At 46.3% G+C, this 22,253-nt stretch overlaps 2 protein-coding genes across 3 annotated transcripts; both read left to right on the forward strand.

Annotated features, from left to right (window-relative positions):
- Positions 1-2,179, forward strand: UBB (ubiquitin B). Of its 2 annotated transcripts, none has more exons than XM_074160562.1 (2): positions 1-60; positions 732-2,179. In XM_074160562.1, the coding sequence occupies exon 2, from the start codon at positions 738-740 to the stop codon at positions 1,881-1,883; it is 1,146 nt and encodes a 381-aa protein (XP_074016663.1). In that variant the 5' UTR covers positions 1-60; positions 732-737; the 3' UTR covers positions 1,884-2,179. The 2 variants fall into 2 exon arrangements, with proteins under 2 accessions (XP_074016663.1, XP_074016664.1); XM_074160563.1 differs by lacking the exon at positions 1-60 and adding an exon at positions 496-576 and having other exon boundaries at positions 732-2,173.
- Positions 2,180-8,403: 6,224 nt separating this feature from the next.
- LOC141473141 (transient receptor potential cation channel subfamily V member 2-like) lies at positions 8,404-19,617 on the forward strand. Its single transcript, XM_074160484.1, has 17 exons — positions 8,404-8,732; positions 9,001-9,118; positions 10,051-10,346; positions 10,991-11,124; positions 11,462-11,614; positions 12,298-12,438; positions 12,901-13,199; positions 13,648-13,824; positions 14,277-14,435; positions 14,568-14,663; positions 15,190-15,260; positions 15,955-16,120; positions 16,862-16,928; positions 17,016-17,323; positions 17,710-17,828; positions 18,633-18,727; positions 19,382-19,617. The coding sequence occupies exons 3-17, from the start codon at positions 10,108-10,110 to the stop codon at positions 19,510-19,512; spliced, it is 2,355 nt and encodes a 784-aa protein (XP_074016585.1). The 5' UTR covers positions 8,404-8,732; positions 9,001-9,118; positions 10,051-10,107; the 3' UTR covers positions 19,513-19,617.
- Positions 19,618-22,253: the final 2,636 nt, after the last annotated feature.

The following is a 22,253-nucleotide window of genomic DNA, read 5'->3' on the forward strand; positions in this document are numbered from 1 at the left end:
GAGTCCATCTGCCGAGTAACTGGGAGCAACTTCAGACGCGTGACGCTCAGGGCCGGAGACGTGAGTTGAGCGGTGGGAGCGTTTGGGGGGTGGAAAGGGTAAAAATGGGATGCTATTTCTGGACGGAAAGGTATAAGGCTGAGGCGGGTGCTTGTCGGGAGGTGTTTTTTTTTTTGTTGGGCGAAGGAATTGCGCAGAGTCTCGTCTCAATCTGACGTTAAAAGCTGAGGGGAGGGTGTGAAAGAAAAACGAAACAGCTTCTTTACGAGAAGGAGGCAGCATTAGGGTGAAAATGGCGGAGGCTGTGTTCGCTTCCCCCGGAAGCGGGCTGCTGAGTCACTGCCGCGGGGGGAGCCGCGCTGAGCTGTTGTCGCAGTTCGCCCCCGTGAGGCGCTGCGGCAGCTGTGCGGGAGGCTGCGGCCCTTGTGCCGCATTGCTGCAGTGCGGGGGGGGGGGGGGGGGGGAAGAGGCAGGGGCAGAGGGGTGGTGTTTAGGTGAGCGCCGGCGAGAGGTAATGCGAAGAATCTGATAGTGTACTGAGCCTCAAAAAGATGTTCGGTTGGTCAACAGTAAAGAGTTAAGTAACGGCTATAAAAAAATCTTACAGAAAAATTCGTTCTAACTTCTATTTATATAGTGGGAAACAGCAGCAATAATGCTTTTATTTAAGAATTATGAAAGAGTACGCTTTACCTAAGTAGCTAAATCTGAATTTTCTCTGTGTTTTGTAGTTCAATATGCAGATCTTTGTGAAGACCCTGACTGGCAAGACCATCACCCTCGAGGTCGAGCCCAGTGACACTATTGAGAATGTGAAGGCCAAGATCCAGGACAAGGAAGGCATTCCCCCTGACCAGCAGAGGCTGATCTTTGCTGGCAAGCAGCTGGAAGACGGACGCACCCTGTCTGACTATAACATCCAGAAGGAATCCACTCTGCATCTTGTGCTGCGCTTGAGGGGTGGTATGCAGATCTTTGTGAAGACCCTGACTGGCAAGACCATCACCCTCGAGGTCGAGCCCAGTGACACCATTGAGAATGTGAAGGCCAAGATCCAGGACAAGGAAGGCATTCCCCCTGACCAGCAGAGGCTGATCTTTGCTGGCAAGCAGCTGGAAGACGGACGCACCCTGTCCGACTATAACATCCAGAAGGAGTCTACCCTGCATCTTGTGCTGCGCCTGAGGGGTGGTATGCAGATCTTTGTGAAGACCCTGACTGGCAAGACCATCACTCTTGAGGTGGAACCCAGTGACACCATTGAGAATGTGAAGGCCAAGATCCAGGACAAGGAAGGCATTCCCCCTGACCAGCAGAGGCTGATCTTTGCTGGCAAGCAGCTGGAAGACGGGCGCACCCTGTCCGACTATAACATCCAGAAGGAATCCACTCTGCATCTTGTGCTGCGCCTGAGGGGTGGTATGCAGATCTTTGTGAAGACCCTGACTGGCAAGACCATCACTCTTGAGGTGGAACCCAGTGACACTATTGAGAACGTGAAGGCCAAGATCCAGGACAAGGAGGGTATTCCCCCTGACCAGCAGAGGCTGATCTTTGCTGGCAAGCAGCTGGAAGACGGGCGCACCCTGTCCGACTATAACATCCAGAAAGAATCCACTCTGCATCTTGTGCTGCGCCTGAGGGGTGGTATGCAGATCTTTGTGAAGACCCTGACTGGCAAGACCATCACCCTCGAGGTTGAGCCCAGTGACACCATTGAGAATGTGAAGGCCAAGATCCAGGACAAGGAAGGCATTCCCCCTGACCAGCAGAGGCTGATCTTTGCTGGCAAGCAGCTGGAAGACGGACGCACCCTGTCCGACTATAACATCCAGAAGGAATCCACTCTGCATCTTGTGCTGCGCCTGAGGGGTGGCTGTTAAGTTATTGCCCATCTTGCTTGACAACAAAATTGCCAACAGCACTTGTGTTTGCACTGTAGTTCTTTAATGTCTTAAATTAAATGCAAAGTTAATGCCAGCTTAAGTAACTGCTGAACAACTGTCTGAAATGCTAATAAAGTTTCTGTTGCACATTACAACTTGTGGTCTGTCTCCCTAGAACTGGTGTGTTCAGGTGACGTGGTTACTTGGGCTTTTTTCCATGGCAGTTTAAGCCTCTTTGTGTAATGAGCTTGTGGATGGAAACGGATCTAGATTAAAGGCTTAATTTAAGCGCTAATACCCTGTTATTTCTTCTAGAGTTCAATGCAACTCTGTTTCCAGGAAGGATGAAGTGTTCTCCTAAACACCATGGGAATCCCCAGGCCAGATGAAGGTGGTGTGACTTGATACAGTGGGATGGGGTTTGCTGTGGGCTGTGAGCTGGGGTTTACACTGACTGTAGTAGGCCTGAGCTTCACTGCTCTGGGGGCGCTCTGAGCACGCGAATACTTCTGTGTTTTAAGTGGAAAAATGACTATTCCCAGTGACAAGCAGTTCAAAGTAAATTTCACAGGAGTGGGTGTGGGGTGTTGCTGTGGGTGGTTGAGCTGTGTGGGACGCCTGGTGTGGGGAAGGGCTCACTGCAGTGAGAGATGCTGCTGGTGCGGGGGGGGTGGGAAAGCTGCCTTAATACACTGGCTGCAGCGGGGGGTGCTCAAACACTGGATGGCGGTTTGGGACTCGGCAGTAGAGCGATTCCCTGCTTTAAGGTCATTTAATGCCAAAGGTGAGGGTGTTGCTACTAAAGTCTGGGTTGTCTTTCTGGTTTTTAATGGTGTGGGTTAAGGAAACTCACCCAAAAGGGGTTGGGAGACTCGGGGAGGGGGTTAGAATGGTTTAGTTGAGCTGTGTAGTGGTGGGTCTTCAAAGGTGGACATCCGTCATCCGTGTGCGTGCACAGAGAGCTAACCAGGCTGTAAAGATTTGTCTGTTGAATTTTGACAGCGGTGAACCTGAAGTGGGATCTGGGTGTCCGTGTGCCTTGTGTGCACGGTGTTGATCTGCTGGTGCACTTTGCTTTTTACTGATATCCCTGTATTAAGCACCATTTTGATGGACCTGCCCGTTGTAGCGTTGCTGTGAGAGTTCGTTCCTCTTGAATTTCGGCTTTCAGTGTAACATCCCTGAGTGCGGTAAGGAATGCACTTGTATAGCAGTGCGGTCATGGCCAAAAAGTTACACTGCTTTTCATAGAAAACTGCACATTTTAACAAAGTTCAGTGTGGTTTTTGACTGTTACAACCATAATAGGTTGGGTGGGGTTTTTTTTTTGCCCCAGCAGCAGCAGGGCTTGCTTCCCTGTCTGCTGTACATAGCTGTGCTAGCAGGAATCTAAAGTTCTGTAGACAACTGCTGGTTCTACCATAGGAGATACTTTCCTTAGATTGCTTGAGGTTTCCCGCCATTGCTGCTTTTTGCCTTTCCTCGATTTTGAGCTTTTTTTGCAGTTTAGCCGCTCTGCCAGGTTTTGTTTTCTCCAGACTAACCTCCCAAGCGGGTTACCTGGAGAGGCGGTGGAGACGCCTTCCTTGGAGATACTCAAAAGCCATCTGGCCGTGGTTCTGGGCAACCAGCTATAGGTGGCCCTGGCTGAGCGGGGGGCTGGGCAAGGTGGCCTCGGGAGGTCCCTTCCAACCTCTCTGATTGTGTCACTTGCGACTGGGTGTCTCAGCCCTCTGTCTGGTCAGCAGGGAATGAACTCCCCGAGCAGTTTATAGTCCAGAGGAGATATGGCACTGAGTAAATTTACGTTACCTTTCTTAGTTTTCTGCTGCCTATTTACTTAGGGTAAAACCAGCAGCTTTATCTCCTCCGGCTGATAATTAAGAGATGTCCTTTCTCAAGTTCTTCTAATCATTAAGCTGTGCTGTAGGGTGACGGTCACAGACCCGAAGTGGTCAGGCGCTGCTGGCTGCCGGGGGGGGGGGGACAGTTTGCTGTAGATACAAGTCTAAAGATCAGCGTGAGGTGCCCGTCCCCGGGGTCAGCGGCTGAAGGAGATCCCTGTCACAAGTGTTGCTCAAACACGGTGTGGTGCCCCGACACCCTGGGCAGTGTTCGGTGCAGATGGCTTTGGGGTCTGTTGTTCCTGTGGGTGGGTGGTCCATGCGTGGAGCCTGCTTGGGCTTGGTGTTGCACCTGAGATAACCAGCAGTGGGAAGAGGCTGGGGGGGAATGTTCAGGTGTTTCGTGATTGTGGGGAGCAGCTCAGGCCCAGCGTGGGCAGCGTGAGCTGATGGTGTGACACGGAACGTGTCCCTTTGCTGTTTGCCCCGGCCCTGCAGGAGGATGTCCTCAGGTGGGGCTTGTGCTGAAGCTCTGCGTTGGGCTTGCTAGAAATGGCACACAGCAGCCCATCCTTAAAGCCAAAGCCCACGGCGTGAGATCCCCAGATGCTGTAGCGTTGCGGCACCACCCGGGTGAAGTTAAACATAATAATTAAACATAACCCTGTGGGGAGGGGGAGGGCTCAGGCAGAGCCACACTGGGAGCCCCTCGGTATTTTTACACTCTTTTCCGCAGGTCCGAAGGCATCGCGTAGCAGCTGCATTCCAAGATCCTTGGCTGCATAATTTTATATTTATGGAATGTGGCTGCATCACCGAAACGAGCCTTATTTGGAACTCGAGTTTTTAAATTAGACATGTTTCTATGAAATAGCTTGATACAAAGAGTAAGTGAACGACTATAATTCCTTTTTGAAGAGTTTCCTACCGAGGCCGTTTCCGTAAGCAGCAGGGATTCGGGGTTACTTACTGGCCACTGGATGTCACTGTTTCTCCACAAAAGCGGTGTTTTGTAAAGTTACCGTTGGGTTTCCTAAGTTGCTGCTCTTTGATTGTCAGTGGAGCATTCCTTGGGGCTGGGATCCCGCAGAAAGGGATACATCAAGTAGAAAGATACTTCCATTTAAGGAGTAAGAGAAGTGGATGGTTCCTTCAAAGGTCTGAGAAGTGTATAGATAGGAGCCTTTAAATATTATGATGTAAGACTAGTAGTTCCAGAAATAGTGTCGTGTAAATTGATTGCGCCCCCAGGGCTATCAGTCAAGTTCTGGCAAGGAATTATATTTGAGAATATTTGGATTTTGGATTGGGCACTGGCTGGTGTCTCTAGAGGGTCAGGATTCCATCTGTGGAACTAGCGAATGAAGCTGCTAAAATTCATCCCTGCAGTGTGGGTTTGACATAACAATTCCATAGGAGAAAAAAAAAAAAAAAAAAAGGTCTGGCCTTGGCAAAAATATGGGATATTTTCCCAAGTGTAAAAGCACACCTTTAAAAGAAACAGTTTTCTCTTTTAGCTGCGTGGCCTCGGTGAGGTTTGAATGAAGCAGAAATGTCACCGCTCCACCCTTGCCTGCTGTTTCCCAGCTCCCCTCCGCCCGTGAAGATGATTTTGAGCTGCTGCCCCTTAGAGTGGCTACAGATCGATGCTGTCATTAAACTACAGACACGTGTAAGTGACTTTGATCTTCTATTTACAGCATACGGGAAACGCATTATTAATCGTAAGAGTGGAACGTTTTTCAGTATTTGGTAAAAATGGGCATTCAGGCGAACAGAGAATCCATGTTTTAGGAAATGTGCTTGGTTCCGTCTTGGCAGAAAGCCATCTTCCTCGTGTTTTGCCTTCCGTTTAAGCAGGTTGCGGTCATTGCTTTTCCTGCCATGAATTATAGTGCTTCTTCATATATAATATATAATTATATATATATATAATTATAATTAGGAAAATATTTGGTAATGTCTTGAAAATTATTGATTTGGCTTAAAACTTCACTTAGTAGTTAAGAGTTTGATTTCTCTCTTCCCACATTTAAGGCTTCCACAGAATGTGTCTCTCCTGTCAGGAGAAACTTAGCACCACTTAGCGCATTTTCATCAGTGCAATAATCACTGAGCAATTGCAAGATTCCATCTTGTTCCCTCAATTAAAAGCCTCAAAAGGCAAGAGGATCATGTGTTGCTTTTGAAAACTCAGGCTGGCAGATAGGGGAAATTAAATTCCTTCTGTTCTTCTCCCTGCGTGCTGCTTTGGATGGCTTCCTCCCGAGTCCTAACCGCTATCAGGATTTTAAATTTTGGTGGCAAGATGCTCGTTAAGCATCGTAACGAGCTCAGCTGGCGAGTGCACAGCAGTGATGTAATCCCATTACTGACCTGGGAACGCTGGCACTGCCGAGTGCACTTTTGGGCAGATCTTGTATTTTTTTTTTTTTTTTTTTTCCCTCTGCCTCGCTTCTCCCTTCTCTGCCATGGAAGTGCAAGTGTCCACCCCAGCGCAGCGTGTGCGCATGTGTGTGCTCACACCGACGTTTGTGTGTTCCCCCGGCAGCTCCGTGTTTCTGTTTTGCTGTGGTGACCCCTCAGCTGGCAGCGATTCCTTTCCCAGCGAGCTGCACATTCTCCTTCCTCCCTGTAAGCTATTAAAACCAGATGCGCAGAAAGAACTCTGTTGTGATGCACTTTTTGGGGGCTGATTTCAGCTGGAACGATGGGCTGACTCCCATGAAAGCTGGGGGAAAAGCCCGAGAGGATTTAAACCGTTAAGTTTACACTCCCGGGCCTAAATTTTTCGGTTGATACCACAGTAAATTAAGTGTAACGTGATTAAAGCAAACTGAACTAAATCAGTGCGAGGCTGGAATGAGGGAGAGATGAGATCTGGTCTTGCATTTGTCTGCGTATGTTTGTTCTTTATAGGCCATTCTGTGGGTCCTATAAATCATTAAGCCTGGAAAGAGTAAGTCGCTTTGTGTTGTTCCTGCTTCAGCTTAATTTTGAAACACGGGAATCTGAGAAATAAGCTTGTGATCTCCTGCAAAACCATGAAAGAGGAAAAGGCACCCTGCCATTTGATGGGTGTATTTATAGGAAGGTCCTCTCGCAGCCCGCATCTGACTCAAAGTAGGAGCCATCTGGGAATGTTTCTGTGGGTGACAGCCACGTTCCAGGAAGCCCCACATCATCCTGCAGACCTATCAGATGAGCGTTGCTTTAGGCTCTCTCTTGGCTCGTGGTAGGTTTGGAAGAAGAAAGGCACAGCCAGAGTTCAGCATGTCACGACGTGACACCCCTTCTCCTCAATGTTTTTGGAGCAACGGTTAACTAAACTTTTGAGATCTCTCATGGAATTGTGTCCCTGCTATCAAGCTGTTGTTTAGAAGAGCTCTTTACCATTTTGTTAGTTAATAAGATTCCCTAGATGAGCTCTAGATCACATAAATGGCTTTGTAAACCATCACTCCTCTACAGAGAATCACCCCGCAGCAGCCTTGTGCTGGGGAAGGCCGTTGAGACTGTGGGTGCCCAATGTCATCCTGCGTTGATGCTGTGGGAAATAATGCTCACGCTGCCTCCTCGGGCCTCGGTTCTGTTTGGAGTGGGAGAGAAAAACCTGAGACACTTGGTGTGGGCTGATGTCCTCTATTTCTCAGGGGTCCTGTTTTGCGACTGATAAGCGAAGGGGTATTAGTGTCGTAGGGGTGGTCAGTCCTCGCTCCCAGAACCTCCAAGGCTTGCACTCCTTTGGAGAACCAGCCCATTAAGGGATGAGCATGAATAGTAAATTAAGTAACCAGTGGCCTAAGTGGTTTGGAACTGGGGCTGCTTTGTGCAGTCTCCTGTGCTTGTGATGAGCAGATGACAGTGTGTACTTTGTAGGGGAACGTTCTGGCTGGTTTATTGTCTCAGATGGTTTGTGCTGCCTCGTAACTGGGGTGTGTGAAGTGTGAGGAGAACTGGCTTCCCACAGAAACAGTTGACCTCAGATGTTTCGACCCGTGCTTGCTTGTCCTGGGGCTGACTGAGGGAGCCTTGTGACAAACCTCACAACTAAGCCAGGGGCTCTAGCTCTGTCAGGGTCAAACCAGCCGCCTCCCTTGAGATCTGAGGAGATCTGAGCGGGCTGTTGTTGAAAGCCACGAGATGTCGCCTCTATATGTGCAGGCAGGGGTTAAGCATTATGAATCTGCAAGAGCCAGCCAGCTTTCCCATATAAGAGCACTGCACTCATTGGCTCTCTCTTTTACTGAGAAATCTATCTAGTCATTTCCTGTGCAAGCCTTTCTTCACTTTGCAGAAAGCTATACAGTTGTGTAAATAACAATAATCCGTGGTTATTGCTTCTCACAGGTGGCCGGGATTCTCTCATGGACCACCACCAAGTAGGAGTTCAACTTTGTGCCATTAATAGAGTGCTAATATGAGCGTGGTCTTCTCTGCAGAAGAGGAGGACTCTCACCCATGGATGTAAATAATTTGAGGTCTGCTTTCGTGCTTATTAACTCTTGTTGGTGTTTGACTTGGTTTCTACCGAGAGGTTATTTACGCTCTGAAGAATCTGTTGGGACTCTTTGTCAGATCAGTTCTTGGGTGGAGCTTGCAGCAACTTGGGGTAAGTGCTGTGCTCTTCCTCTTTTGACAGCAGGGCTTTTTTTGTGCTGCGCTACTCAAAATGGCTTGGTAAAGTTGCAGAAAGAAACAACTCGGCTCTTGAGTAGAGAAGTGAAAGTTGAGCCGGCAAACAGAGAGTGCTCTGTGTTTCCTAGGGACACACAAAGTGGATGTATATATTATAGGGTCCAGTTTTTTTAGGATCCTTTTGCTCTTGCTTTTAAACCAGACAGTCTGTCTGTACAAGACTGACAGTAAATAACTCTCTCGAGCGCTGTGGTGAGATGGAAACCGCAGCTGAGAAATGATTTGGGGGAAACGAAGACAGAAAAGCACAAGCAAACTATTGTGGAAGTGCAAATAGCCCTCTAAAGGATCGGCAAATGTACCAGTAAGTGTTCTGGGGGAGGAAATAAGTCTGAAATGGGATTATAGGGTGTATGCGTGCGTGTGCAGAGGAATGTTTGTCGTTAGAGTGCAGACTAAACTGAATGGCTGAATTATCATAATGGTTCATCTTAAAATCAGCCCTTGGGTTTCTTGCTGTGAGCTGCATATAGATGTTTTGTGGCTGTTTTCTGCTTAGAACTGTGTTTCTCCATATCCTAATCTAAACCAGAATGCTAACGCTGTGTCAATTTACCTCTTTGCTGGTACAGGCTATGGAGTCTGGCTGTAGTCCCAGCAAGGGAGATTTCTCTTCAGAGAAAAGCTGTTAACCGTTTGGAGGGAGTACATGTGAATAAGGCGGAGTTATTTATAAAAGCTCTTCTTCAGGTTGGTAATCACAGATGTTTCCTTGCTGCCTCGCAAACTGTGTGTTTCTGCAGTCATAGGCTGACTACAGATAGCTTGCATTGGGTGTGGATCCGAGATGTATCCGCGTATATATGAAGAGGTGTCTCAAAAGAGTGAAAAAGGAGCACGGGACGTGTTAGATGAGAGACGTGGGGCTGGCTGGATGCTCTGATGAATCCTGATGCTCTCTGCACAGCAGCTCTGCATCCAGCTTTGCTCTCGGGAGAGCTGTGCTCAGGCTCTGAGGGCTCCGAGTGTCCACATGGCAGCTGGGGTCTGTGTTTGCCTGTGTGTGGAGCTGGAAGTTCAAAGCCTGTGCTCCCATGGAGAGCCAGCCACTCCAAACATTGGGGAGATCCCGCTGCTTTTGCCCCAGGATGAAATGCAGGAATGCATGAGAGGAACAGAATTTGTGCATGTGTTTTCCCTGTAGAAATAGCGTAATCCTTACCAACAGAGCATGAACAAACTTACCACTGTTCTAAAGGAGGCCTACAGTTAATCTTATCTTTTTGGCCACTCGGTGACTAGGCTGTGCTGGCTGCACTGAGACAAGAACAATGATCGTGGTCTCCTAAAGATCCTCTTTCTTTGCCTTTTATGTAAGGAGCCTGTGCTGCTGCCAACAGGTGAGGTCATCTCACAAAGGGGGTTCATATGTTCTGCAGACGAGTTGTCTGTATTTCGTTAACTGCTTTTGAACTTCTCTTCACCAGTGATAGACCCTATTTAAGGCCTTGATCCTTTATTGAAATACTCCCAGTGTTCAGAGTTTTACTTGAATCTCTCTCTCGAGGGACCTGTAGTCAACTGTAGGAATGCTGGTCCTGGAAAAGTGCTTTCCTCTGTGCTGCACTGTACACATTCCAGGTTTGTGAACAAATGCTGTTAATTCTCCCTCTCCCTTGCAGGTTTAGTCTCCCAGCGGGGAAGGTCTTTGGTGAGCTGCAAGACCATCTCTGCTAGAAATGGATAACTTCACAAATGGGCAGCCGGGTCCAGGACAGAGGAACAGGTTGATGGGATTGCTTGAAACAGATGACAGCATCCAGGAAGATAAACCTGCATCTAGTAAAAAGGAGGAAAGATCAGGACATGGAAAGAAAGGAGAGCCACGGCCCTTGGAGACACCTTATCAGAAGGAGAGCAGTGACTTCCCTCCTAAAGTCAAGATTAATCTGAACTATCGCCCAGGACTCGTCAGCAAGTGAGTAACTTGGTTATTTGACAAGGGTGGGATCCCTGTTGATCTGCAGTGATCCCTGCTGGTGGGGGCCTATAGACTTTCCCAAAGTCTAAACTAAAAGTGACAATGCAGGAATATTACAGGAATCAGGTGGCAAGGTAATTAAAACCAGAAAGGGGACATATCAGGGCTTTCCTTCTGTACTTGGGAGGTGTGTGTATGGTGTGTGTTGTGGTGTAGTTTGAGTATATCTGAACTAGCACCAAATAAGCCGAGTTGGCTGTAAGAGCAGCTTAGCATGGAGCCCTGCACAGCTGAGCTGTTCTGCCCAGGGAGGGATGTAAAGGATCTCACACCATGTGATGGGACCGACTCTGGTCTTGCAGCTATCTTGGGCTTCTCTTTCTTTGCGCTCTGGATGCCTTCCAGGGTTGCACATCAGACTGGATCTGGGAAGGGCTCCAGCTGATGGAAAGAGCAGCCCCTTAAGAGAATTCTGGGAAATAACTGTCTCTGTTTTTCCCTTGACTCAAAAATAAAATACTTGTTTTTTTCTGACAAACTTTTCTGCCTCCCTCCTTCCTTACACCGTCCCACTAGAACTTACTGCACACTCCTGTCTTCTGCTCTCCAGAACTTCTTAACGCTTTGCGTTTCTTCCGTAGCCAAAAGGACCCCAATCGCTTTGACAGAGACAGGCTCTTCAGCGCAGTCTCAAGGGGCAGCCCAGAGGCACTGGATGGTTTACTCGAGTACTTAAGGAGGACCTCCAAATTTCTCACCAATTCTGAATACACAGGTAGATGCCTGTTCAATACTCTGTAAAAAGTAGCAGAGACAGCGCTTGTTAATGTAGGAGAGAAGCAGGGGAACCTGCTTGTGGTTTTTTTTTGCTTTCTCCAGCCTTCTGTCTATTCTTTTATTTTCCTAATGTCCATCTGAGGATGGGGAATGCCATTAATTATATATATCCTAAGGCTTTTACCTCTACCGCAGACTAAATACTGAGAAAGGCCTTTAAAATTATTATTGTATTTGGTCCTACAGTGACAGTTAAGTTCTGGGCACAGTGAATCGTGTAATACAGATCTGTGCAAAGTACACGCACAACCCATTTGATACTTCTTTTCTACTAGATGCAAAGACTGGGAAGACCTGCTTAATGAAGGCCCTGTTGAACTTAAAAAATGGAAAGAATGACACAATCCCACTCTTGCTGGAAATAGACCAAAAGACACAGAATCCCAGGCCACTTGTCAACGTGGCGTGCTCTGATTGTTACTACAGAGGTAAGGTTTCTGTTCTGATGCTGTGTCAAAGCAGCCTCCCCATTAGACTGGTGAGATGTGCAGATACAAGGAAAAAGAGGGGAACTGGAGCTTATGCAGCGCTGCAGTTCCAGAGTTCTGGTGTGATTCCAGCAACAGCCTACTCATCTTTTAGTTCTGATTCTGGTCTGTATCCTCTTTGGCCTGAATTATATGCTTCACTTCTGCAACTTTGTTCTCGTTCTATAAAACAGAAATTATAGTCATTCAATAACTGAGGAATAATAGAGGATTTGCTTTGGAAAGCTTAAAAAGCACATCTAAAAGTGAAAAAGAAATAGTATATTGCTGTTAAAGAATGAGTTCTGCTGGTTGGGTTATCCTTTTAATAGCAGACCTGCAGCATAGTCGTGTATGTGTATGGTTGTCTTTATCCTCTCATAGCTGCTTAGGATCTTGGTGCCAGGCAGGGGTAGATGCATTGAATTTTCTGATCTTGTCTTCTGACTCAGTGTTTGCAACGTGCTTTTCCAGTGAACACTGTTGAAAATCATCACTTGTCACCCACCCTTTGCCCAACCCTGACCCTGCAGGATTGCTCTGCAGAACATACAGCTGTTGTTGAAATGGGGCTTTGCTGAAGAGTCCTTTGCCTGTTCCCTCTGATAGCGGCACCGAGTGATGGGTTTTGCCTGTTTTCTTAGGCCAGACGGCTCTCCATATCGCCATAGAGAAAAGGAACCTGGATTTAGTGAAACTTCTAGTAGAGAATGGAGCTGATGTCCATGCCAGAGCCCATGGAGAATTCTTCAAGAAGAAGAAAGAAGGAGTTTACTTTTATTTTGGTGAGTCAGTGTGGGATATGTTCCTTTGCTTCTTTTATTGCTTACTGTATGTGATGCTGCTAATTTTCTTCACTTGGGTTTGCCCCTCTGTGTGTGGGTTGCCTTCTCCGCTATCCTGTAATCAAGCTCTTGACTTCCTTGAATGGCAGGATCCTTTCAGAAACTGAGGTGTCCAATAAGCATTTGCCATCATCTTTGATTTTATGTATTTAATCCCATTTGAGGGGGGGCTTCAGACAGAGACAAATACTTCATTAGTTTAGCCAAATTAGGGAAATAAGGAGTAATTGTTTACTGCAAACTTCTTTCCGAATCTAGAGGTTCTGAGAAAGAACTTGTGCTGTGTTCCAGTGATAAAACTATAGGCTAAATATATTTTCCTAGAATTGCTTTTTTTCCCTTTTTTTTTTTTTTCCCTACCCCTTTCTGCTTCACCTCCAAATACTGTCTTAATCTCTTCAGGTGAACTTCCTCTCTCCTTGGCTGCTTGTACCAACCAGCTTGAGGTGGTGGAATATCTTCTAAACAATCCCCACCAGAAAGCCAGGCTCCAAGAGCAGGATACACAGGGCAACACAGTCCTCCATGCCCTGGTGATGATTGCAGATGACACTGAGGAGAACACCAAGTTTGTGAGCACAACGTATGTTGAGATTTTGAAGGCAGGTGTGAAGCTTGACCCAACGTGGAAGCTGGAGGAGATAGTGAATTATGATGGATTAAATCCTCTGCAGCTTGCTGCCAAGACAGGCAAAGTGGAGGTAAAGACACCTACAGGGAATCCCTGGGGTTGCTGAGAAATGAGGAAGACTGCAGTGTACATCCTCAGCGGAGCAGTGGGGGTTGATGTAGGAGCATCTTGCACCCAACCTGTGGTAACGCTGATGACAGTGGCAGTGCCACGGGAGACAGTAAAGGAGGCCTCCACCAGGTCACTCCGGTTAGTGTCCCACAGAGTCTCAGCTGCTGCTCTCGGTCCCAGCCGAGACAGCTGGTCTGGACTGAAGTTGGTTCTACTCCGGGAAGAGCTGATACACGGTGTAGTTGGATTGTCTGCTTTTAGCCAGATAGTCTGGTGTTTGAATGTATCAAAGGGTATCGTGCAGAAAGCCAGGTGCCTTGTACTTGAAGGTGATTTGGGTCTACTTGTGTCATTCAGCACCTTCATTACGTACGCATTTTTCTGGTGTGTGTCCTGTTTCTCCTCAGATCTTCAAGCACATCATCCAAAGAGAGATCAAAGACCCTGTGTACAGGCACCTGTCACGCAAGTTCACTGAATGGACCTATGGACCTATCCATGTGTCCCTCTACGACTTGTCCTCTATAGACAGCTTTGAGGAGAACTCCGTGCTGGAGATTCTGGCGTACAGCAGTGACACACCAGTGAGTGCTGTTATACAAGTCAAAACCAGCCACATTTTTTCTGCCTCTCTATAGTGTTGCTGTATAATTATGCAAATGATTTAAAGTTTATGTGATGTTTCACCATGATCATTTTTCTGGAAAAGAAACTGCATGATGGAAGTATTTGCTTATTTTATTATTTATAGTCTGCTTGGTATCCCTCTGATAATCAATAATACGAGAGAAATTTTTGATCCTTTGGTTGTCCTAAGGCTGTGTGTGTCCAAAGGCTTCAGCTTGATGAAGCCAAGCTGAAGTAACTTCTGATGGGGTAGTTAATTTATTTCATATTGAAAAGCCTGACTGAATAAACGTTTAGAGGTAGCCTAGTTGGAGCCACTGAGCTCCAACCCTGAAAAAGATAATCATCTCTGGTAAATTTGCATTCTTCTTGACACATGGATACATTTTTGTTGTTTGTTTTTCCATAGAATCGGTACAAGATGGTGGTTTTGGAGCCACTGAACAAACTGCTTCAGCAAAAATGGGAAACGTTTGCTTCCAAGAGATTCTACTTCAGCTTTGTCTCGTACTTGTCATTCATGATCATCTTTACAGCCATTGCATATTATCAACCTCTGCGGTTAAAGGTAGACCCAATCTTCTTTCATCTGGAAAGGCTTGAATGGAAGGAGCTGAGTTTAAAAGGTGCAGGGGGGTTATTGTTACTACCTCTGCCTGTCTTCAATATTTTGGGGTTTTTTTTTGCTTTTATCTTGCAGCCTTCATTTCCAGTGGAGTTTACGGCTGGAGGCTTCCTGTGGGTCTCTGGACTGATCATTATCTTGCTAGGAGGCATCTATCTAATTTTTGCTCAGGTATGGGGATCTCTCGTGTAGTTTCATTGTAAGAAATTAAAAAAGGAAAGCGTCACTGACGCTGAGGCAAGAGTCGGTTCTTCTGACATCAGGATGTGCATGAGGGGGTGGCAGGAGGGAATCCTGCTCTGAGACACAGTGTCAGCATGATCTAGCAGCGACAGGGGTGGCACAAGCCAAGTTGCTGGGCAATAGCAAGAATAGGCTCACAACAGTAAGTAATTATGAGAGACTTCTGTGATTTATGGTGCTAAAATGCATCTTTGGCATCTAATGCGGTCTATTAATAAAGACACAGGGCTGAGCCATGATTCAGCCCTTGTTTATCCTTGCCCTTTATAAATAAGGCCTTTTTTTCATCTTGGAAGGATGACTAGCTAAAATTTGGGATCTTGAAAATTAAAGCATGAAGAGGAGCTTATGGAGCAAACCCCTCCCCTGAGCGATAGGCGCTGCCGGGCAGGAATCACTCTCTAATATACCCTGTTGTTTTGATGAATGGCTACCATTGATTTTTCTCTATTAGAGCCTGTACTTGCGGAGGAGACGCCAGTCCCTGAAGACAATGTGTTCTGACAGCTGCATTGAGATCTTGATGTATGTCTCTTCAGGTTTTTTGCGCAATGAAAGCACGGGTGAAATTGGTTCTCTGCTGCGTGCAGCTAAGTTGCCCTAACGTTAATAGAGAGATGGTGAGCAGGACTCATTCTCTGCCACTGTCTCCTCTTTCCATCCCTTCCCTGCTTGCCTCTCCTACCTGCTGCATCTTCTCATAACTCTTTGTTCTAATAGACTTTGGGTAGGGTCTGTCCTTGGATTTGTAGCTGAACACAGCGACGGTCAGACCCTCAATTATTCCACAGTTCAGAACATATACTTGTGAGAAGAAGAGCTCAAGCTTTTAATCATACAGTCACTGTGGCTCATAGATTTGGTCAAAAGGAAAACAGCTTCTCAGTTCTCTGAGGAGAAATGTGTATAGATGCATACGTGTGCATGTGTTATTAAGTGTTAAAATTCTTTTCCATTTAATATCAGTTACGTGAGTTACATCGAGCAGTTCAGAGTTTCCATACCGTGAGATTAACCAGTTCATAACAAAACTGCAGCAATTTGTGGGTCTGGTTATAACAGGATTTGCTTATATAAACTATGTGTCTGATTAACTGCCACTTTATATGCTCCATGTAGCCTCATAAAATGTGCTTTGCCTTGCGAAAGAGCACGGATCTGCAAGTGGGCCTTTTTTGTTGACGTAGGTCTTTGTGTCATTCATTCTCCTTCTCTCCAGCTTCATCCAGGCTTTCTCATTGCTGCTGTCAGCAGTCCTGTACGGTGCCAGTTCAGAGAACTATGTGGCAGTGATGGTGTTCTCCCTATTGTTGGGATGGGTGAACATGCTGTATTACACCCGGGGCTTTCAGCGCACTGGGATCTACAGCGTCATGATACAGAAGGTCAGTATTTGGTGAAAAACTGTGTATGAAAAGCTTTTGGTTGTGGGGTACTGATAGAAGTCCTGCAATTACTTTTCTTCTCTCAGGGTCATGAAAACCAGAAATAGAATTGAGGTACTGACTGTGGAAGTAAAGGAATTGCAGAAGGCAATTAGATCAGGGTCTTCAAGGAAGTACAATTGCGACAAACCCCTAGTTTGCCATCTTTGAATATAGCAAGGGAGAGCAGCTGACGCTTACCTGTTTGTCATAAACCAATTCAAAACTAGCGGTCAAAACCAGTGCAAGTTCCCTGGAACAGTGATGCTTGGGCTGAGAAGTGTTTCCAGGTCCATAAAGGAGCCTGGGACTAGAAAGGCAAGACAGAGCAGGTGAAATGAGCTGCCAGGGAAGAATTCTGATCACCACTTGTGTGAAACCCAATGGAGGTAGAAAAGAGATGTGTGTGTTGAAACGATTTGGACACAGCTGTGCTGGGGAACTGACATGATACTTATTTCAAAGAACCTATTCATACAAACATAACAAGGAAGAAGTTGTTATGAAATACTGTCAGATTAAGCTACTGATGATGTTATTTACCCGAGGAAGTAATTAGTGGTTCCTTAAACTGGATAAAAGCATTTTCCAACTTGCTTTCAGTATTATTACTGGGGGCTGGTTTATGATCTGTGAGAACAGATCACCCTGGTGATTTCATGTGAGATAAAGAATGGCATTTCCTCCTGATTTGTGTTTCAGACTATCCTGAGAGATCTGCTGCGTTTTCTCTTGGTTTATATGATCTTCCTCTTTGGCTTCGCTGCAGGTAAGGACTCACTCAGCATCATGTTGTAGGCTGGGCTGCAAGAAGTAGATTTTTCTGAGGAGGATTCAAATTCTGTTTTTCTCATAGCTCTGGTTACACTGATGGGGGAAAGTCCTTCGGTCTCTCACAACAAGTCTCTTGCTCAGCTGGAGAGTGCTGGGAGCCGTGCTATGTACGGTGGGCTGCTGAGTGTCTCCCTGGAGCTCTTCAAAATCACCATTGGGATGGGTGACCTGGATTTCCACGAACATGCCAGATTCAGATACTTCGTCATGCTCCTGCTGCTTCTCTTTGTGATCCTCACTTACATTCTTCTGCTCAACATGCTGATTGCGCTCATGAGCGAGACCGTCACGGATATTTCTGGTTATAGCAAAAGCGTCTGGAAGCTGCAGGTGAGACACGGTGCTGCTCAGCAGTTGTGTCGTGGCCCAGACTCCTACTCGACTCTTATAACATCGGAGATGACAGGGTCTTTGTTTGTCCTAAGCCTCAGCTATAAACTTCTCTTTTACTCTGGGGGTAAATCGTAACATCATTTTTGGATGCATTTAAAACTCACGCTGTTTGCGTGGCTACCAGCCGGGCCAGATCCACGTGCATAAGGAAACTGAGCCAGTAAATAACTGACTGGTACTATTAAGCTAAGGAGCACTTTGGGATTGAGTTCCAAAGTCATTTTCTCAGTCAAAGTAGTTGCTGATTGGGGAAGATTTAATCAAAAAGAGGGGCTGGGCTCTTTATACCCTGTTTTCTCTCTGACATGGACTTCTTCTTTCAGAGAGCCATTGCTATTCTAGAAATAGAGAAGGCCTGGCTGTGGCGCCAAGGTGGGAAGAGGAGATCTGGCTGCTTCATGTCAGTGGGCCTCAATAAGAAAGATGAGAGATGGTGTTTCAGGTAAGACAGATCTACCATTGCCTCTTACACTCCAGCCTAGTAACGGGTTCCCGTGATTCATAAGCTGATAGTCCTGAACCACGGGGAATTTCAGTGTGTTCACCGTGTGAACAGAGTGACTCAACCACGTGTTCCTGGGTACGTACAAATTGGTTGGTGATTGCAACGCTGGAAGTTTGAGAGCTAGTTGAGCCACCAGCATTGTCACCAAGACATGCTGTCACCAGAAGGTGTCCTGTTTAACCCACATCCGTGGAAGTGGTTGTGGTGGCAGTGTCTGCAATGATGCTTTCTTTGCCGCTGCGGGGATAGCTGTGCCCAGGGCAGGTGGGATGGATGCAGGCTGGTGGCCCCTTCACTCAGGAACATGCAACTTGGGTGCAACACAGCGGGGCAGCACTATTCCTCACGTACAGGGTCTGGGAGAGCAGGGGAACCTTTCCCCACCCAGTGAACCAAACTGCAAGCAGCAGTTCTGTAACCCCAGGGTGTTACGGGCTATGGAGCATGTACAGAAAGTAGAATCTTCTCTTTTGTATTAAGTGTATTCCCTGGGAGGAACTGGAGTATTTTAAAATAAACAGTATAGACCAGCACACAATATGCAGGGAAAGAAGATGTTTACCTTGTGGAGCTTAGAAGATCTTTACTCAAAAAAAAAGCTCCGTAGTATATTTGGCTGCAGCCAAACCATTAGGATTGTGTTGGCAGGATGAGCTGGCTTGGGGATGCTGCAGGACAATGAGATATGGACCGAAATGGTGTGCTCTGTGCATCAGTGTCTGTTGCATTTTGTCTCTCCAGAGTAGAAGAAATTAAATGGACAGACTGGGCAAAGGATGTGGGAGTTCTTAAGGAAGACCCTGGAAACACCAGTGATTCAGAAATAAATCCAGAAGGTAAATTAAATCATGAAGAAATGTCTTCAGTATCCTTTTACCTTCTTGCTCAGCAACTACTCTTGGCATGTTATTATGCCTTTGGTGACAGAAATTGTAGGCAGGCCAGCTTACTCATGAAATTGCGTCCAGGTAGAAATGGGCAGGAGACGCTGCTGAGAAAAGCAAGGGCTGTTGTTCTCTTGAGTCAATAACCCAAATGCCTGGTGCTTTTTCTAGGAAAAGTAAAATTTAGCTCCACATGTACTGCAAGTGTTAAAATCACAGGGCTTTTATAGCACACACTTTATAAAGTCAGGACATTAACACTGGCGACTTTGCCAAATTGTCTGTAAGATAATTATGTTTGTTTCCCTTGTAACACCTGGGAGGGAACTCTGTGTGGAAAATGGAGAGCTGTTACTTTCTCTAGAAATATTATGTTCAGCCTGGCAGAGCTTGGGCAGAGGCTCCAGTGGATTTAAACACAACCTCTGCTCTCCCAGTGTAGGTTCTTCTTAGATGCCAGTTTTCTAGGACTGGGGAGGTTGCAACACCTGAAATACTCTCTGGTGTATCTTGGGTTTTCCCTAAACTTGCCCGTTTCTAAAAACCGTGTCCCTTTGCCAGCTTCCTGCTGACAAAGGGCTGCTGTTTTTATGTCTCCTGCTACAGAGACGAGATCATGGAAGCGGATGCCACAGAAACAACTGAGATCGGCTGTTTCAGAGGAGCAGTCACTATTGCAGCCCCAGCCATCAGCCACTGAGATGATGCCTCTAGAGGGACAAACCAGAAATCTTTAGCAGGTTTTCTGGATTCCAACCTTACTTCCATCTTCAAGGGAGTAGTTCTTCCTATAGTGGCTGGAAAAATTGAAGGCATTATCAGTATTAAAGTGCATTTCTTCGAAGACTGTGGTTCAGCCTGTGGCTTGAAATATTTTCGTGCACTTTAAGCATTAATTTCCTCTGAAGAAACTTTTTTTACTCAACTTTCTCTGCCTGACACTTTCTTATTACTATGTCTAAAGGTACAAGAGCAACACCATAGGGGCAGCGGGGAGCAGTCTTCGGGAAGGCAGTGCTTTCTGTGCTGTAGAGAAACAACGCTGTTTGCCAGAGAGAAGCGAAGGATGGAGTGACCTGTCTAAGAATGGGTTGACTGTTATTCTTTTGTCACAAGAGACTGCACTGAAGTGCTTTGGAGGCATAAAAAGTTGCTAAGGGTGGAGTTGGCTTCTGTGTAAAACACTGTTGGTGTGAGACATGTGCGGGCTTCGGTCATCAAGAGCCTCACTGAGTCTGTGTGTCGGTACCTGCAGCGCTCGATGTTTAGCCCACGTCAGAATTCCCGATTTACAGTATTATAATGAAATCGTTTGCACGATGTGCACATTTGCTTAAGAGCACAAAAGTGATGTGGATTTCCTGGGCCTGTAACTTCACATGGTGAATTTCTGAAACATCTGTCTTTCACAGGTTGCTTTGTCTCTGTAAAAAGCAGCAGCAGAATTCTGCATGTGGCTTCCAAGGGACAGATGGGCCAAAATGCATCGTGCGGTTAATGTTTCCTGCCAGTCTTAGTGGGCATCCTGTCCTGCTGTAAACGATTACAAGGACCTCGTTGCTTCTTGTAATGTGCATGCTGCCTCAGGCAGGATGGGAAGTGTACTTTAAACTCTGTGGAAAAGAGATAAAAATGAGCTGTCTCACTTTCAGCCTATATTTAAAAATAATAACTTGTAGTATTTCTGTAAACTGTCAATATAGCAAGTTTACTTAATGAAAAATGTTCATCCTTGGATATATTTTAAGAGCTTCAGCCTCTCTCAAAAAGGAAGAGAGGATGTGATCAGTGTGAACTATAAGGCCCTATCAAATTCCTGATTACCTTTCACCCAGCACTGTGCTGACCTCCCGCCACGCCGGTCAACTCTTGTTTTTCATGACTTCATGTCAGTTTATGCAGCTGCATCTGAAGATGGAACAGCTGATGTTGCATTGGATGCACCTTTCGTACAGGGAATGGCTAGTGATAACCCTGAAAATGCTGCAGACTATAAATGTTGGCAGCACCTTTCCTTCAGTAAGATAAACTATACAGTTCAAGATCTCCCATCTCTCATTTCTGCTCTGAGTAAGTGAAGCTGGGAGGTTTGTCTGTTGGGGGCAATCGTCTTAATCCTGCAGCTTACTGCATGCATGAGGCTGGCAGCAAAAGCATTGCTTTTAAAACTTACTCCCTGTCACTTCCCCTGTGCTGGGCAATTCCCTCTGCAGTGTCACTGCGTTGGGTCTCTGAATTGTAACTAACTTTTCTCACTCCGGCTTCTGCTGTTTTCTTGCTTTGTGAAGCCTTCAGCTGCTTTTTCCATCTATGGCTCTGTCCTAAGTGTTCCCAAGATTTGGCAAGGTGCTCATATTGCACAAAAGGATCATCTGGCATATAGTAATCTATTGCTGTGCTTGGTGCTTTGCTCTGGTAGGGACACTTTTTGATTCTCAAGAGATGCAGAATCAGATATGCCATTCCTGCCTGGAGTCTTAATAAACAACAAAAGAGAAATCTTGCTTACTAGTAGTGTTTTTGATAGCTGTGGGCTGCGACAGCTTGCTTTCCAGATAACCTGCCTCTTCAGCCATTCCTTGAACCTGCTTCTCTTTAAATCCCTTTCTTAAGCTTGCAGTGTTAGTTTATCTTTTGATCTGCATCAAAAATGTTCTTAAACATCTAGTGTCTGCTGTGAAACAGGGCCTTGGCTGTCCTTGTGCTTCTCAGTCATGCCAGAGACTGCCAGTCCCAGCCCTCTCAAGCTCCTGAATGAAGGACAATAGACAGGAGACAGGGACAGGCACATGGGACAAACAGATATGGCAGGTCAGTCACAAGATTTAGCAGTGCCCAGGCTGTCGTACGGTTCTTTGATGTGCTATGGAAAAAAGGAGATTTTTGAGGAGTTACAACCTCTGCAGCGAGAGGCGAGTCAGCACTCTTGAGATTAATGTCAATAACCTCCCAGTTTTCCATATTCTTAATGCACAAGGCTCCTCTTTGGTTTCAGCATCTGAACCACTTCCCATTTTGGTCACGTTGCAAACAGGAAGGCTGTCTGGGGTTTATTTGGGGGGAAGTCTGCGGTTCCTTGCAAGGGGAAGGACTTGCAAGCTGGTTCGTAGCTTTGAAGGCCCAACAGGATTTTGGGATTTACTCTTAATAGGTCATAATGTTTTGTCAGAAAACACTACAGTCATTTTCACAAGACATTATCAACAGATGAAGTTTCCTTTCACAAATGTCAGTGAAGGAAGAGCTGCAGTTTCTCTCCTCTCTCTCCTCTGTATGAGCCACGGAGACTCTGAAGGACCAGCTGTGCTGTGAGGAAAAGACACCAGCAGCTCTCATTCCTTTCCATGCAGGGTTATGGATGCTCAGTCTCTCCCCTCTGTGATTTGGTTGAAGTTGCCTGGCTCCTGGCGGGTCTGGGAGATGAAAGCAGACCTTATTGCTTCCGCACTCTTCCTCCTCTCCTCTCCTCAAGCACACT

Source organism: Numenius arquata, chromosome 18 (assembly GCF_964106895.1).
Source record: "Numenius arquata chromosome 18, bNumArq3.hap1.1, whole genome shotgun sequence".
Taxonomy (NCBI): domain Eukaryota; kingdom Metazoa; phylum Chordata; class Aves; order Charadriiformes; family Scolopacidae; genus Numenius; species Numenius arquata.